An 18,262-nucleotide genomic window follows, 5' to 3' on the forward strand; every position below is an offset into this window, starting at 1 on the left:
CGGTCGAGCCGGTCCAGCAGTGCATGGTATGGTAACCCGCTAGGTATTTCAAAGCTTACTTCACCATTTAACACTAATATTCTGTGAGATTGTTGTAAAAAAAAACGCACACACAATAACATTTATTTATCTATATAAAGTACCTAAGAAAAGCTATATACAAATATATTTTTACATAAATAAAAACTTGAAATTTCGCTTCTAACGTCGCAATGTGTAGTTATTGGAGAAGGCAGTGAACAATGTAGCTAATCATCATCTTCATCTCTATATATAAAATTCAATGGCTGTTCGTTAGTCTCGCTAAAACTCGAGAACGGCTGGTCCGATTTGGCTAATTTTGGTCTTGAATTATTTGTCGGAACTCCAGGGAAGGTTTAAAAGGTGAGAACATAATATTTCAGGCGATACGAAGAGTTTCCAGGTCAGCTACTGATGAATAATATGATTTAACACAGTATTCAATTGAAAAAGAGTAACCTATGGAGTTTCTTGCTCGTTCTTCTCCATAGGAATCTACACTTTGGAACGAGCAACTAGAGGACTGACCGACAGACTGATAGTTGCGCCAATTTTATTGGATTGGTCTCAACCAATCAAAATTTTGTGTTTCAATCTGCAGAATTGTTAACTTTTTTTTGAGGATAATGACGCCATTGACTTTTTGTGATTTTGTTTTGGAAAATCACCCAAATATTAGGTAAATTATGATTTTAAAGACTGCACAATAAGTTCCATATTATCAACGACGATTTCGTTAAAACCGCTTCGTTTTTTATCTTTTTTTGATCTTTCAACACCAACCCTTTTTTCCTTATCCCCTCTCGATCTACGCGTTTCCAAATTATTTTCTATAGAACTAGAATTTGTCACATCATCAATTGCATATACAATTTCTTTTGTAGGCTTTACATTTTTCTTTTTAATGGAATGTTTCTCTTTAAATTCTTTATTTTTTACTTCAATGTAATCTAATAAAACTTTCATCTCTCTAACAAACATATCTCTACCAGGCACATTGAGTTGACTATATTTATCAATAATCCCAATTTGTATGAATTCTCTAACAATTCTTGTTGCATCAGATTTATTATTATTTTCAATGGCATTATCTAATTTTCTCAAACATTTCTGTAGCTTTTTCAATTCCTGTTGCGTATACATTCTTTCCATTTTTCTAGCGAACTTCTTAAACGCGATATTTTTATGACAATATTTGACATTACTTTTGGCGCCATCATAAGATTCGTCCAAAATTTTCTTAATATTTTTATCAGGTATAATTTCTTTTAAAATTTCCTGATTTGAGTCGAGTATTTGATTAATTTCCTTTTTTATAACTGTCAAGGATTGTTCCAGTGTATTCGAAGTTATATTGGATACAAAATCACAGAATTCTTTATACAAATCTATGAAAAATAACTTTCGAGATTCGAGTTGTGTTTGTGGGTGAATATCAGCCCTAAATTGTTGCAAATCTGCTGGTTTTTGTGAACTGCTATATTCTTTAACTTGCGGTGCTAACATTGAATAAAGTTTGTCTAAGAAATTCTTTACATTTTTAACAAATTGTAAGTTTTCATTAATGTCTTTGGGTTCGAATAGGAACGATGTTTCTAGGGCTACATTGACGCTTCTTGGTGAGGGCTCTTGGACGGCTGTTGATGCTGAAAGATATTTTAATAATGGAGTAAATTATAATCTTTGTTTTATGTATAGATCTACTAATCTAAGTATACTGTTTTTATAATAATTACCTATCGTGAGACATGCTAAATTAAGTAAAAATCACGGTCTACTCACGTACATTAATGGAGAAAAGCTCTACTAGTTTCGAGTCACAGAGGGACTCGTCATCATGAGTAACGTGCGCAGAAGCGGCGACCTCTGCTAGAGATTTTCTCCATGAATGTACGTGATGAGTAAACCGTGATTTTTAGTTAATCCATAGTCTATTAAGTCTATAGTAATAAATAAAGCTGAAGAGTTTGTTTAAACGCGATTGTTTAAATTAATCTCCTGAACTGCTGGTTCGAATTTAATAATTATTTTTGTGTTGGATACTGCTATGACGCTTTGATTGTATTGATATGTCCATATATAGTTTTTCACCCACTGCTCAACTCTTATTGATTAAAACATGATGTTTAATAGCCTACAGCCTTCCCCAATAAATGGAATATCCAACACAAAAATAATTATTTCAATCCAACCCATAATTCCGAAGATATGCTTGATCAAATAAACAAAAAACTTACCATAAGCAAATAACGATAACAAAATTACAATTTTCATATTTTCACGTAAATAAACAATCATTTTTATATTTTATTTTTATCATTGCTTACAACACATTGTGTGTTCACCGTGATGGCGGTATTATTGTAAAATAATAAAAGTTGAATGATTTATGCTTTAGCATCGAGTTTGAATTTTATTACGACTATTTCTCTGTGTTGCATAGAAATTTATAAAATAAAAATCGTAGTAAAACATTGGTTTATTTCCACACGGATCTAATGTTTGTGTGATCCACAAATTGTTGTTTCTGGTCTGGGTGTCATGTGTATGTGAACTTGTATGTTAGTAAACGCACCCACGACACAAGAGAAAATTATAGTGTGAAGCAGAGTTAAAAATAAGTTTTTGTTCCTTTACTGGTCTGGGTGTGAATATTTTTATGTAGATATTAGGTACTATATATTGAAAAATTCTCAAAACGAAGGTAAAACAGTGAATAGATACAGAAGAGCCGTGAATAAATGTTCACTGGTTTCAAAATAAAACAAATATTAAATAGTTTGTACATTCATTGTATTCACAAATATAGCAAAATATTCTTATTTACAATACAGATATAATAATTACAATTATACAATATTTTGTCGAACCTAGAGGGCGCTGGTGTAGTATTAAGGCAACAAATATGTTTTTTATATTAGAACTTGTCACGCAATTAATAAAAGCTATATATACCCTTACTTTTACTTCAAAAAAAGGACTTTTCCCACTTATGAGCTATACCAAATTTGCAATTTATTATCAGTTCGTAAATTATATATCATACACTTAGTACTAAAAAAACATAAAACCATACCATTATCTTCCGATATATCAGCCAGAAGAAGGAAGAAAAACAACGTTGCCTGTATGCCTTTTGTAAAAACAGAATTCGCTAAAATTCAGTACGACAAACGCTCATCTTACTTATACAACAAAATAAATAAACAAATAGACATACATACCAAACCTTTTAAAGAATGTAAATCTTTACTGATAAAATGGATTAACAAGTTAAGCTATGATGTAGTGGAAAATCTTTTGTTGAATGTAATGTGAACACACACACACACACACACACACACACACACACACACACACACACACACACACACCACATACACACACACACAAACACACACACACACACACACACACACACACATACCAAATATTAAAATTATCTAGTTTTAAGTTGTTAATTAATTATTAAAATTGTAAGATATAAAAGAGCGGCGCCTCCTGGCACAGGCATATATATGCTTAAAAGGAGACGCCACCCACTGTATAACACTGTAAAATCGTGTATTAACGAAATAAAGCATTTTTGATTTTTTTTTGATTTTGATACCCATGGAAGGCTTAAAACTGTGTGACAATGGAGTTACGAACTTAAACTTCCCACGGGTGTGTTATACCCGCCTTAGTAGCATTTTTTGAGGTGGGAACCCGATTAAAAACATATTTCAATACTTTTTTTAAGGGTTGAAAGTCATCCAAAGACTTCTCCCGCTTTGGGCGAGCCGAGAGGAAGTGTCAGACTCTTACTGTCTAAAAACCACCCCGTTCCTACTCTATGATACTAGACGTAGGTCGTCGATCAACTAGTAGATTGATCAGGATAATGATGATGATACCTAGCCACCACCGCCACTCCACCAGCTGGGTAAGACACACCCTACATTAACCAACCACTATATACCCTCATTTCGTCGAAGATCACGGTTTACCAAGCTGCGGATGTAGTTTCTTGGTGTGTCGCGAGAGACAGGAGAGCCAGCTGAAGCGGGCCCCGCACGTGGCACACTTGTACGCGGCCTGACCGCTGTGCAGCGCTAGCATATGGTTGCGGAGCTTGGATTGGTTCTGGAAGATAAATATATAGGTCAAAATCGTGCTTCATCGTAGGTCGCATCATCACTTACCATTAAATTTAAATAAAAAAGGCATTTTCTTTATTTTTCTTCTAAGACTAGGGCTACTTTGGTTCTCTAAAGCGATGTTTGTATAATCTTCGGCAGTAGGTTTTATTGATTTACTAAACAAATTACTTAAAATAACGTTTTAATTTTAATTTTATATCAAAACCTATTTGTTATTATTATTTTGTTTTCTTCATTTCATTCGTTCATTTTTGTTCACGAAAGTTCGCAAAAAATAAAAACTTAAACTTAAATAGAAACTTCGATTTTCGTTGAATTAGAGTAGACCTGCTTCTCATGCATAAGGACGTAAGTTTAACCCTTTAACCGCCGCAGTTGTATATAAGCAACTTAATATTTTATAGTTGCTTATATACAACTGCGGCGGTTAAAGGGTTAAAACCTACCAACGGCAATTATTACATTTTCTTAGCATAGCTACATAGCACATCTCTGGTGGAAATGCACCATAAAAATGACGGGTAAAGGTAAGGGATTAGTTTAGGTGCTTCCTCACGCTAATTAGCTTATAATTAAGAGATGGTTTTAAGGTAGGTGTCGTGGTGTGCCGGAGGTTTAAGACGGCCGCTTCTCATGCATTAAGATGCGGAAAAGTGTGGGAGAGCCATGCTTCGGCACTGCTGGGCCGGCTCGATCGGAGTGATACCACGGCCGAGCAGAAAACCGCCGTAAAACAACGCTTGCGTTGTGTGGGTGAGGTTACCGGAAGCCCAATTACCTTCCCAATCTTCCCAATCCCCGATTCCCCAACAACCCTAAAATACCTAAACCCAAAAAGCCGGCAACGCACTTGTAACGCCTCTGGTGTTTCAAGTGACCATGGGCGGCGGCGATTGCTTACCATCAGGTAATCCGTCTATAAACATTTGCATTTACCTGCATACTAAATAACTCCTCTACCTATGTGTTTACCAAATATTTTGTTTAAATACTTACTGCAAAAGATCTCCCACAATGGTGACACAAATGTTCTGTATTTTCAGATCTGTGTACAACTTGTTTATGGAGGTATAGAGAAGTCTTGCTCTTTAAAACCTGGAAATAATAAATTCGTAGTAAGAAATATATAAATAGTAAATATCGTCACGACTTTTATCCCCGAAGAGGTAGGCAGAGGTGCACATTACAGCACGTAATGCCGCTATACAATGTACACCCACTTTTCACTATTTGTGTTTCAAGTCCCATGAAATAGGGGGTGAGCCTCTTGCTATATACTAAGCACAATTCCAGACTCTGTGCTACTACTGAGAAATTTTTCGAAAATCCGAAAAAGCCCAGCAATCATTTGTAACACTCGGGAATCGAATCCGAGACCCCTTATCCGGCGATCGCACTTGCGACCACTCGACCAACGAGGCAGTTTACTCTCTATTCCCTTAAGGTAAGCGTCCACTGCAAGAAGAAAAAAGTGGAAACTATCGTTTTCTTTTTTCTTCTCCTCTAATAACATCTTCTGATTTGTTTCGTTGCGGGATCCAAGACAGTCATTCATGTCCCTGGGACGCGCCGGACTTCAGTGTTCCGGTGTTTTTATGTTTGTATCTACTGTAGATCCTGGTGCATAGGAGTTGCAGCGGTATGGGAGGTTGTAGGGCTTGTCCCAACAAAAAAAAAAGCGTCCACATATCCGCATCGTACGCATCGCACGCATCGTACGCATTCCGTATGACTTCATCAGCAATGCCTACATGCGATGCGTACTGATGATTTCAAATCAAATCACTTTAATGCATTCATAGTGTACAGTGTGGTCTACAATTTTAATACGGTAAAATGGGGTGAATGGAAATTCAGGGGGTGAATAGAAACAACATTTTTATTAGCATTATTAGTTTGTTTTCATATTTTTGGTTTTAATAAAGCATTTTTGGTTTTAATATTGAATTAATAAAAAATATTTAAATGGTGTAAACAGTTCTAAATTACGTGAAAACACAACAAAATGTTGTTCCTATTCACCCTCTGATTTGTTTCTATTCACCCCGTTTTACGGTACAGTAATATGTCCCAACTATGGGCCCTATTGGGCACCGCAAAAGTACTTAATCTACTTACATATTATTTTTTTATTACATACTTTTCTTTCTTTCAATTTTATTAAAAATCAAATATAATATAATATATTAAAATTTATAGGTTGGTAACATTAAAACTATCAAATGGTTTAATAATAATGTGGTGGCAATAGACTCACCACCTATTACATGGGACTTACAATATAAATTGTGAAAAGTGGGTGTACATTGTATAGTGGCATTACGTGCCATAATGTGCACCTCTGCCTACCCCTTCGGGGATTAAAGGCGTGACGATATGTATGTATGTATTAATAATAATATTTTATTACGTTAACAGAATGGTTAACCAGAATGCGTACGATGCGTACGATGCGTGCGATGTGTACGATGCGTACGTTGCGGACATGTGAACGTATATCGTAAAACGTAGACTAACCTTCTGACACTGATTACATTTGTGTACATAATTCTTCAAATGTTCCCAATCCACGTGGTCCTTTAGCTGTGTCTTATTGGGGAACCGCTTTCCACAGTCACTGCACATATACCTGTGGAAAACAACAGTTAACATAACAAGATTATACATATTATAAGTATTTTTAAGACAGTTTGTATGTGAAACTTATATGTCTAAACTGTTGCATCGATTTTGATGACATTTAGGATAGATATAAATTTTCCTTTACCTTGGAATCCTTTAAATTGAATTTAATTAGTTTTTTCCTAATTCTTTTTACTTTAAGATACTTAGAAATGACGTATTTGCTCCCACTCCTAAACTTTGATTCGTTATATCTATATGACATTGTCATCTTATATGACAAAATAAGAAAATACGTGTCTAATATTAAACTTACGGACATACCCTGTCATCATCCCTATTGAAATAAATTTATTTATTTATTTTACTCTTTATGTACATGATTGTGTACATAGATGGGCTTAATGCCGTAGACATTTTCTACCAGCCAAACCAAAAGGTTTACTTTGACCACACAGGCGAAGTCAGTGGCAGAAACCTAGCTATAATACAAAATACAAGTACTTACTTAAAATCATTCTCGCTGACGTGTTTCCTGCTGATTTTCATATGTTGTTGGTATGTGGCTATTGATGAAAACGTCCTGTTACACGGCTTGCATACCAAGTTGCCGGTAGCTCTGTAAATAACATAAAAATATATTATAACACTTTTTTTTAAGGGGTAAACGGAAAATCTTCCAATGACTTCTCCCGCCCTGGGTGAGAGGGAGTGTCAGACTCTTATTGAGTAAAAACACACCCCGTTTCTACTTCTGCTTTTTGAGCCGGAGCCCCGGTAACCTACTAGGTAGTCCGCAGCTCCGGGTTCGCAGCGCGGAACGCAGAAAATATCGTTTGCTCATGATCAGCTGTTAGCAGCGAGGCGCCCACGTTATACGAAGACTAGTAACTAAGTAGGTATTCTGGAACTTTACGCGCGCGTGTTAATGAAATTTTGTTGTTTTGTTAATATCGTGATAAAAATAAAACTAACGAGTATATAAAAAGTTTCTTTTTTATATATTTGTTGGGTCGACGTTTGATTGCTATCTCACCGCTATCTCGCCTGATGGTAAGTGATGATGCGGCCTACGATGGAACACGTCTGCCCATGATAAACCTATTCACTTCTTTGGGAAAGTAGTTTGTAATCATGAATATAATCACGTGTTTAAATATCGTTCACTAATTACCTGTATCTCTATATACAGTACTAGCTGACCCGCGCAACTTCGTTTGCGTGTATCCCGCTACTTCGACAAATACAGTCAACGCACCAACACATATTGGATACTAATTTTCAATTCACAATAACTTCTCTTTCCCTTAACCGCGTTTAAAATATTAAAATGTTTTTTGGTTTCTGTGAATCTTCTTTGATCGCCCCCCCTATCAGTTTTTGGAAAAAATATTTAAGTAATGTAGAGATTTTTTTTTGTCTTATATGTATAGATCAAAGTCGTAGTACCTACTTTTTAATATTATTTATTTTTTATGTACCGTTTTTTTATATTTTTTGTTTTTTTTTTATGTACTTACCTACTTTTGTTATACATATACAATATACATCTCACTATTATTTTCTTGTTTACTTTTTAAATTATTTACATTCTACATTTTATTACTTTTACTTACTTTTTATTTACTTAAAACAATTAATTTTTAGAAGATTAACGTTGTGTACCTACATTTTAAACTTATTTACTTTTTACATTTTTATTTTATCTTTACAACAATTATTATATTACAGAATGTCTTTATATACAACGTTCACAGCTTTTTTGTCATTAGACAATACAAACATGTTTTCTCGAGAGGTTACTCTTGAAAGAGCGACATACAGTTGGCCATGTGAAAAACAGTCAACGCTCAAATCTAAGCCTGCAACGTTGAAGGTTTGACCCTGTGCTTTATTAATGGTCATTGCAAAAGATGTCTTTACCGGAAACTGTAAACGTTTAAATTGGAAGGGTAAATCCGATGGTATCAGGGGGATTCGGGGAATCAATACATCTTCTCCGGTACCACATCCTGTGAGTATTGTGCATCTATCCCGAGCCTGACTGAGGCTTTCCTCACGTTCCGTTAACGATTCTCCATCTCTTGCTGAACGTGTTCTTCTGGCATTCACTGTACTACGACCTATGTTAGAACGTCCACGTCTTCTAGGCATGACTATATTTAATTATTACACGCACATTATGACACTAACTGAAATTAACTGAATGAATGATGAAACAAAAGAAAGATACCTATTCTATTAAGTTCTTTTTCTGAACTTATCTTACCTTAAATTACGTTTTTTTTTTTAATTATTTCCCTAATATTAAATTGACCTAACTTTAAATTTTAACCAAAATCTTAATAGAAAATATCAAAAATAAATGCGATTTAATACTAACCTTAGAATACAATACCTATTATTATCATACAATTATTGTTGTCGCGCTGAAAAGCACGTTTTATTTTTCTCAAAGAGCTGCGATAAATAAACGCGTCCGATCGCTTCCAATTTCAAAGTGCTAATGGGGAGCCGCTGCCGCCGACGCGCTATTTATAGGGACGCTGCCCCCGCCGCCGCGGCCAGCCCGTACCGTGCCGCAATACTAATATCGTGATATCTCCTAAACTATATGTCTAAATAACACACTGTAAACTGCAAAAATAATCTAAATTAAATGCTCGTGATGATGAACTTACTTATTATGATAAGGATATATGTATTATTGGTTATATCACCAGTTAAACATCACCCAACGAATTAAATGTTTTTTTAATACAGAAAAGTAGTTTTTGTGACTTAAATAAAAAAGCTGGATATATGTCATCGCGGACTTTTTTGTAACTTTTTTGTGTAATAAAGACCAATGTTTTTGCTATACATTGTTCTTACTTGTATCCAACGGAATAAGCGGCGCACGCACAAATGCAGTCTTCAATTAGATTTTTTTTCTGACTTCTTGGACATAAATCGCTGTAACTCAGCTAATATAGTTTCAATGTATTTCAATTATATATAAAAACCTGTCGGAGAAAATACTCTTTCTATTAGTGAAAACCGCATCAAAATCCGTTGCGTAGTTTTAAAGTTTTATGCATACGAGGGGACTACAGACAAAATGGGCGACTTTGTTTTATACTATGTATAGATGTTAATTAACAGAGTGCGTTCCTGTTAACCCGCAATAGTATAGCATTCATACATGCAAAAAAAATACCATTAAATAAAACAATGTTATTTTTTTAATATTAATATATTCACCAAACATTTAAATCGATACCTAAAAGAAACACTCTGTGCACGCGTAGTTGAAGGAAGGCAACGTTGCAATTCATTGCTTATTTTTCTATGCTGATATTTTTATTTTAATCCATTAATGATATAGATTAACGAGTTTAAAGGAACGCCCTCTGTTAGTTAACATACTGTATGTACATCTATACTAATATTATATTGCCTTAAGGCATTAAGTCCGCCATTCACTGTATTTGTGATGAAGTTAAATAAATAAATAAAAATAAATTATAAAGCTAAAGAGTTTGTTTGTTTGATTGTTTGTTTGTTTGTTTGTTTGAACGCGCTAATCTCCAGAACTACTGGTCCGATTTGAATAATTCTTTTTGTGTTGAATAGTACATTTATCGAGGAAGGCTATAGGCTATAAAACATCACGCTATGACCAATAGGAGCCAAGCAGAGCGGTGAAACCGCGCGGAAGTAGCTAGTAAGTAATATCTCTCACCTAGCAACATGACTATGCACATGCCGCAGTAGATTCCCCCGCCACTGGAACTTCTTGTCACACTGGGGACACGGGTACTGTTGCCTCGACTTCTTTTAAATATCGTTCACTAATTACCAGTCACCCTATGTACATATGTACATCTATACTATATAATATATATATATATAATATATAATAATATTATAAAGCTAAAGAGTTTGTTTGTTTGTTTGAACGCGCTAATCTCCGGAACTATTGGTCCGATTTGAATAATTCTTTTTGTGTTGAATAGTACATTTATCGAGGAAGGCTATAGGCTATAAAACATCACGCTATGACCAATAGGAGCCAAGCAGAGCGGGTGAAACCGCGCGGAAGTAGCTAGTAAATAATATCTCTCACCTAGCAACATGACTATGCACATGCCGCAGTAGATTCCCTCGCCATTGGAACTTCTTGTCACACTGGGGACACGGGTACTGTTGCCTGGACTTCTTCACCGAGCACTTGATCTGTTCTATGTGTTGATCCATGTTCTGTTGGCCATTCTCTGCGGTGCTCGAGTCTGGGAGTACTTCTGTTAATTTCCTGGAAATATTGTTTGATTTCATACATACATAATACTAGTGTTAGTGACCATGTAGCGACTATATCGCACATAAAATATTATCACGTATAAAGATAGGGCACAAGCATAAATAGGATTACTGATTAACTAATGTGTATATGATAGCACGTATAACATAGTATATGCCTTGTCAGTTTAAAAACTTATATTATACATACATAATTGTTTAATTTCATATATCGTCACGCTTTTTATCCCCGAAGGGATAGGCAGAGGTGCACATTATGACATGGTAATGACACTGTACAATGTACACCCACTTTTCACAGTTTATGTTGTAAGTCCCTTGTAATAGGGGGTGATTTAATTAGATGGTGGTTTTATTTATTTTTTTGTGAAAAAGCCATGTATAGGCACTGTTATAGGTGGGAGAGCCATGCTTCGGTACGAATGGGCCAATGCATGGAGTGATACCACGGTGAAACAACGGTTTTTCGCCTTGGGTGAGGCGAGGGGGAACTTACTGACTCAAAACCACCTCGCTCCTTCTAGTTGCTTATTTTTACACCCTTCCCAATTTCCCCAATCCCCGATTCCCCAACAACACTTAAATGCTTAACCCCCAAAATGCCGGCAACGCCCTTGTAACGCCTCTGGTGTTTCAAATGTCCATGGGCGGCGGCGATTGCTTAGCAACAGGTGAACCGTCTACTAGTTTAAATGTTATCAGCTCAACCGGAGTGATACGTCATATAAAAGAGGTTAGCGGAGGCCTAATCAAGACTTTACTGTGTTCCCTAAATATCCTAATGTTTTGAATGTCCATGGACGGCGGCGATTGTTTACCATCAGGTGATCCTTTCGCCTTATACCAAAACAACGCAATATCTAGACTACTGTATTACTTACCTAAGTTTCAATTGAATTTGATGATTAGTACTAGTTCGCACGTGTTTCTGTAAATTCGCTGTGTTCGTGAATGACAATCTGAAAATATAAAAAAATAATTCAATGATGTTTAATTAACAATTATTTTTTAAATATTACCTTAACCCCAAACTAGGATTTCTCCCCCAAAGTAGGATTTTCTCCTGTATCGTGGGTTTGTAAACAAACATTAAGTTCACATGACATCCAGACCCGAAACGACAATTTGTGAATCACACAAAGTAGATTCAGAGTTCACACAAAGAGTTACTCCGTGCGGAAATCGAACCCGCTACACACTGCGCGCCGTGACCGTGCGTTGTCGCTGGCGGCGTTGAGCGTCTAACGTGCCCTCTGCCGGCAAACACGTGTGTTACGTCAGTTGTCACTTAGATACATAGAGGGCGCACACACTATACAATATATACTAGAGTCCCTCTGTGACTCGAAACTTATAGAGCTTTTCTCCATTAATGTACGTGAGTATCGTGATTCTTAGTTAATCTCTATTGACTTACTTGCACGGCTCGCAGTACGGTTTCCGTTTCTGGCCGGTTTCGATCCGATGTATTTCTATATGTTTGCGTAGCGACGCCTTCCATTTAAACGATTTATTGCACGAGTCACACGCGAACAACGGGGGTGTATTTGTTGTACTGAAACATAAATTATCTATAACTTAATATATAGAGCTGATGAGATTGTTTGATCGCGCTAATCTTCGGAACTACTGGTCCGAATTGAATAATTCTTTTTGTGTTATTACTTTGGTAAAAAATAGAGTAAAAAAATGTAGTGTATATGAAATGCATTGTGTAAGTTTAAAGATCTAAGCATACATAGAGATAGACAGCGGAAAGTGACTTTGTTTTATACTATGTATTCATACTCTAATTCCTGCCAAATTTCATCTAAATCTTTATTCCCTACAATCTCATTAATCCCCGAACCCCATCTCTATCTCCCAAAAGGCCAGCAACGCACTTATAAAGCCTCTGGTATTTCGGGTGTACATGGATGGCGGCGATTGCTTAATATCAGGTGATCCGTCAACTCGTTTACCGACATATATCATAAAAAGCACCTACTTTTCACTAGTTATGTTATGAGTATCATAAAATCGATTATAGTTTATTAGTCTAGCTAAAACTCGAAAACGGCTGGACCGATTTGGCTAATTTTGGTCTTGAGTTATTTGTGGAAGTCCAGGGGAAGGTATAAAAGGTGAGAACAAAATGTTTAACGGTACGCATCAACAGGCCAGCATCGTAATATGTTTAAAGGTAAGCGTCCGCTGGCACGCATCGCACGCACCGCACCAAACGGATTTTAGTTAGTCTTGTATAGAAACTGATCCGCATCGTACGGACCGCATCATCAGCAATGTCTACATGGGATGCGTGCCGATGACGTCATCGTCATAGGATGCGGATCAGTGGACGCAGTTGTATGAGTTTCTATACAAGACTAACTAAAATCCGTTGCGTGCGATGCGTACGATGCGGGCCTATGAACGTTTACCTTAAGGCGGTATGAAGTTTGCTGGGCCAACTAGTAATATAATGTCATATTTACCTTTCATCGATAACTTCTGCACCATCCTTCGATACTCCATTTTGATTATTTTGTACATTTTGATCATTTGACACGTCTATTTGTGTTCCATTATTCGGTACGTCTAGTTCTATTTGGTTGCTTCGTACGTTTATGTCTATTGAGGGGCTGAAAAAAAATTGGTAGTCGTTGTAACATTATTTTAATTTTCTAGATCGTTGCTAATTTAAGACTACCTGCCGCACTCAGAGACATTTAATGATTAGGAACTTAATTTTGTATCGAAAACAATAGGGTAGATGACTAATTTTTATTTTAATGTCCATCTTGTAGATTATTTTAAAATATTAGACACGTATTTTTTATTTTCTTACGGAAACAAATACTTTCGAAGATATATCCATTTGAAATATCGCGTGACGTCACTTTAGAGTACGTTTTATACTCTATAGTGACGTAGTTAGCTCCCACTCCTAAACTTTGATTCATTTTATCTAGGTATTGTTATCTTATATGACAAAATAAAAAAATACGTGTCTAATATTTTTTCATTACCTAACTGACGGACTAATTACATTTTTAATTTTCATACCCCGTCATCATCCCTATTGCTAAGGACTGAGTTAAGTAATCGTTAAATGACTCTGAATACGGCTGTAAGTGTAATGATGTTTAGAATCGAACATGAAACAACGCTTGCGTTAGTAAAGGTGTTGACAAACTATATAATCTAATCTAGCGTCACAGATGATGCACGTACAGTGCCGGCGTAAGGGCCACTGATACCCCGGGCGAAAATATTGTGGCGCCCACTTGAGGGAAGCAATATCAAGTGTTCGTGTTTTGCTGATCCCAAGTAAAATTATATTAAGAATTTCATCTTTCCTTTAGCGTTACCCAGAGCTAATGACGCTGACGTAAAAAGTTTTGTTCTCAATAAAAAATATGCATATGCACAGAGCGTAGAGCACAGTTCTGAGGGTTTGCACTAAGAAAGGCAAGAGACTCCAACTCCGACTCACGCCCCTCCCCCCCTAACGCCGGCACTGTGCATGTATTAGCCTCACCCATGACAGTGCGTACTCTCGTAGTGTTTGGCGACGGCTCGCTTGCTGGGGCAGCGCTCGTGACACGCGCCGCACTCGTACCGACGGATGTGTTTGTTCCTGTGGTAGTTGAACGACACCTCCGACGCGAACGAACACTCGCATATCTCGCATTTGTAGTTAGATTTATTCTGTAATTAAATAAATCTATTCATCATCATCAGTTGAGAGACGTCCACTGCTGAACAAAGGCTTCCCCCTTAGTCCTCCACGTAGAACGACAAGCCTCCACCTGCATTACAATCTATTAACTATATAAAATAAGTCGGGTTTTCCTTCCTGACGCTATAACTTCAGAATGCACGAACCGATTTCCACCATTTTGCATTCATTGGAAAGGTCTCGGGCTCCGTGAGGTTTATAGCAAAGAAAATTCAGGAAAATTTCAAGAGAAAAGCAGGAAAAGAGGGAGAATCATTAGTGGCGAAACGGAGTTCGCCGGGTTTGCTAGTACCTATACATATTATAGGAACTTTAAATGTATCGGCCACGGTGTTGTGTTTGAAAATTACAATATATACAACCTACTTGGAATACTCGCACATAACTTGAACAGCTTGTGAGTCCAAAGCTTTGTTAACTGTGGGAGAGCCATGCTTCGGCATGAATGGGCCGGCTCGACCGGAGTGATACCACGGCCGAGCAGAAAACCGACGTGAAACAACTCTTGCGTTGTGTAAGTGAGGTTACCAGTGGCCCAATTACCTCCCTTTCCCATCCCCGAATCCCCAACAACTCCTAACCCTCAACAGGTCGGCAACGCACTTGTAACGCCTCTGGTGTTTCAGGTGTCCATGGGCGGCGGCGATTACTTACCATCAGGTGATCCGACTACTCGTTTACCAGCTTGTACCATATAAAAAAAAAGTGTAAAATAAAAATACATACCAACTCATGTTTAACATGCAAATGATCCTTCAAATCCTCTGCATTAGGAAAAGAAATAATACACTTTTCACACTTAAACATCGCATTCACGTATTCTTCTCTCAACATACTAATTCTTCTGTCTTCTACCAATTCTTCTCTACTCAATTCAATCTCTTTATACAACTCTATTTCTCTATTTTCATTTCTCTTTCTCCTTTTCTTCTTAACTCTGCCATTTTTCGGTTTATTATAAGTCTTATAGACTATAAGCTTTTCATCATCTGAATTATTCTCTTCTAGATTGTCGGTGTATTCTTCTTTAATGGGTATTTCTGTGTTGTGTGTTGGTATAATTTGAAACGGTTTGTGGTCTGTGTTTAGGAGATCAAAGTTGAATATATCGTGCTGTGTCAAACGGGGGCGGGGCTGAAGTTGTGGTAGGTTGGTGTTCTGTAAACAAAATTAGGGTTAAAACTTAAAATAATCATAGTGAAACAAATACAAAACTGTTAAACTACACATTTAAAGTTTGTATCAAAGTAATATTAGTTCTTGTGTACTAGCTCCACCTAGTGTCAATTATGTGTACTAGGTTAAATAGAATATAAGCAAGCAGTGATAGGAATAGGTAGTGCTTCAGTGCTTGTTAGCCTAAACTTTGAAGAACAGAGAAAAGAAAAATATATGGTACTAAGGAAGTCTCCTTTTGTATTCTGTGTTCTCTGTTTAAAGTTTACAGTAATAAGCACTACCTATTCTTATCACTGATAATAATAAGTAAGAATAGAAATAAATAGTCTATTTTCAACTAGCAATTCATTTGCTGTATTAGACTCAATATTATTTATTCTCCTTAGACCAAATCTTTAACACCCTAAGGACCAGCATAGCAAACTTCTCTGTTGTAGCGAGTATGGACACCCACTGGGTGACGCTAAAATTTACCAACAAGTGATCTGTCTCATCATGCGCCTATCCCATACAAGAACTAACTGCACAGTTAGCGCGGGGGCTGCCGCGTTACGTGTAGTGGGTTTGATTCCCGCATAGACGAACTCTTTTTATGAGCCACAAATTGTTATTTCAGGGCTGGGTTTCATGTGTATGTGAACTTGTATATTTGTAACCACACCCACAACACAGGAGCAAATCTGAGTGTAGGCCAAATAAACACAAAGAAATGAAATTACCTGTTTAACGAAATCAAGAAACATCAAATAGGATGTCTTGACTCTGTTCTTGAACTTTGTGAACTGGTGTAAGTGGGCGTCACACTCCCAGCACAACCAGACCGGTGTACTGTCTCCGTGGGATAGCTGGAATATTCAGATACAACATATAATAAAATTAAGAAAGAAAAAAAGTTTATTAGCCTCATTATAAAATATTGCGGACAAAACAAGAAAATCATTTAATAATAAATTTATAAGTAACATGTCGCTAATAGGCCAATGCTCAGCCAAAAAGCTAGCCCAATCAAGACGGCTTGATACTAATTTATTTTATGACACAGCAAAAAATGTATAGAAACTATAAGAATATTTTTATTAAACTATCATGAGACATATTGAAGGTCGGGCAAAGTATCATTGTAGCCAATAGCAGCGATGTTCCTCATGAATATGACCCTCTAGCATGGCTTGAAACTAGCCGTATTCCTCGTCAAACAGTTACGTGATGTGAATAAGCTGATAACATGATAGTTAATTTAGTATATAAAGTATTAGTAAAATAAAGTATCACTGGATTTCTTTATGAAACATTTTCATTAGAAGCACAGAGTGCAGTACCCAGTATATGGCAATAGGCTCACCCCTTACATGGGACTTTATCAACAGTGCCGGCGTGAGGGCCCCTGACACCCCGGGCGAAAATATTGTGGCGCCCACTTGAGGGAAGCATTATCAAGTGTTAGTAGTAGTTTTTAATTTTTTGGCGCCCCCCAGAATTTATCGCCCCACACGCCCCCCCCTAACGCCGGCACTGTTTATCATACCTGGTGAGAAGGTAGGCATGCAAACACACAGGCAACTCTGCCTACCCCTTCAGGAATAAAAGGGGTGACGATTTTCATGTTTACATTAACAAATGCAGTATAAAAAGTAGCTTAGTGTTCGAAATATGATTCTTAGAATTCTATAAGCCCCATTACATTAATAAAATATGTAATATTATTATGCTAGATGCACTAGCACTAGAAGAAACAAACATTGCATGTTTGTGTCAATTCAACCTTAATTTTTGTCTAATAAGAGTAAGTATAATTGAAGTTACATTATAATTATAAATTTATATAATCCTTGAAACATATTAAAAGCTTTTTAAGTAAATACTTACAGTAAATTCATTGATTATTTCAGAAAAAGTAAGTTTCTTCCAATACTCTACTTGCAATATCATTTTTCGGCCCTTACTGAGACAACCACAGCACAAAACATTTTCTTCGGAATCCATATCGAATATTTAACGTAAATAATGAATTTGGAAGTCGTATTTCATTCAGAAATTCAAATTAAATAGTGAATATTGAAATAAATGAAATGTTTTGCGCGAAAGCTCACGCGAACGCCATTATTATTTAAATGTCAAAAACGTTTTGTTATGATTAAAGGACATTTTTCTATCTTTTCATTATTTAGAAAGAAAATAAGGGAATTTATCAGGTTACATGACTTGCTAGAGTATTATAATATTAAAAGGTTTATCAAAATTAATTATGGCGTGAATCAAAGTATTAATAAATCAA

The 18,262-nt window shown here is 36.4% G+C and overlaps 2 protein-coding genes and 1 long non-coding RNA gene across 3 annotated transcripts in view; all 3 read right to left on the reverse strand.

The window, feature by feature from the left end:
* Nucleotides 1-18,262, reverse strand: part of LOC126911887 (uncharacterized) — a 94,872-nt gene that overhangs the window by 38,809 nt on the left and 37,801 nt on the right. The gene's annotated exons all lie outside the window — the stretch shown is intronic.
* On the reverse strand, nt 161-2,411 carry LOC118281134 (uncharacterized). The gene is made up of 2 exons (XM_035601619.2): nt 2,259-2,411; nt 161-1,667 (listed from the first exon to the last, which is right to left on the reverse strand). The coding sequence occupies exons 1-2, from the start codon at nt 2,317-2,319 to the stop codon at nt 706-708; spliced, it is 1,023 nt and encodes a 340-aa protein (XP_035457512.1). The 5' UTR covers nt 2,320-2,411; the 3' UTR covers nt 161-705.
* LOC118281047 (zinc finger protein 99-like) lies at nt 2,785-18,081 on the reverse strand. The gene is made up of 12 exons (XM_035601479.2): nt 17,854-18,081; nt 16,707-16,832; nt 15,535-15,966; nt 14,608-14,777; nt 13,562-13,708; nt 12,505-12,642; nt 11,969-12,046; nt 10,894-11,079; nt 7,294-7,404; nt 6,681-6,792; nt 5,160-5,258; nt 2,785-4,146 (listed from the first exon to the last, which is right to left on the reverse strand). Exons 1-12 carry the CDS (start codon nt 17,968-17,970, stop codon nt 4,000-4,002), a joined length of 1,863 nt encoding a protein of 620 aa, XP_035457372.2. The 5' UTR covers nt 17,971-18,081; the 3' UTR covers nt 2,785-3,999.

This window comes from Spodoptera frugiperda, chromosome 19 (genome assembly GCF_023101765.2).
Source record: "Spodoptera frugiperda isolate SF20-4 chromosome 19, AGI-APGP_CSIRO_Sfru_2.0, whole genome shotgun sequence".
NCBI lineage: Eukaryota > Metazoa > Arthropoda > Insecta > Lepidoptera > Noctuidae > Spodoptera > Spodoptera frugiperda.

Coding starts and splice junctions, on each gene's coding strand:
- LOC118281134 (XM_035601619.2), bottom strand. CDS start 2,319: ATGATTGTTTATTTACGTGAAAATATGAAAATTGTAATTTTGTTATCG. Junction 1,668..2,258: donor GTTATCGTTATTTGCTTATG/GTAAGTTTTTTG, acceptor AATATCTTTCAG/CATCAACAGCCGTCCAAGAG.
- LOC118281047 (XM_035601479.2), bottom strand. CDS start 17,970: ATGGATTCCGAAGAAAATGTTTTGTGCTGTGGTTGTCTCAGTAAGGGC. Junction 16,833..17,853: donor AAATAATCAATGAATTTACT/GTAAGTATTTAC, acceptor TGAATATTCCAG/CTATCCCACGGAGACAGTAC. Junction 11,080..11,968: donor CAAATTCAATTGAAACTTAG/GTAAGTAATACA, acceptor CAATATTTCCAG/GAAATTAACAGAAGTACTCC.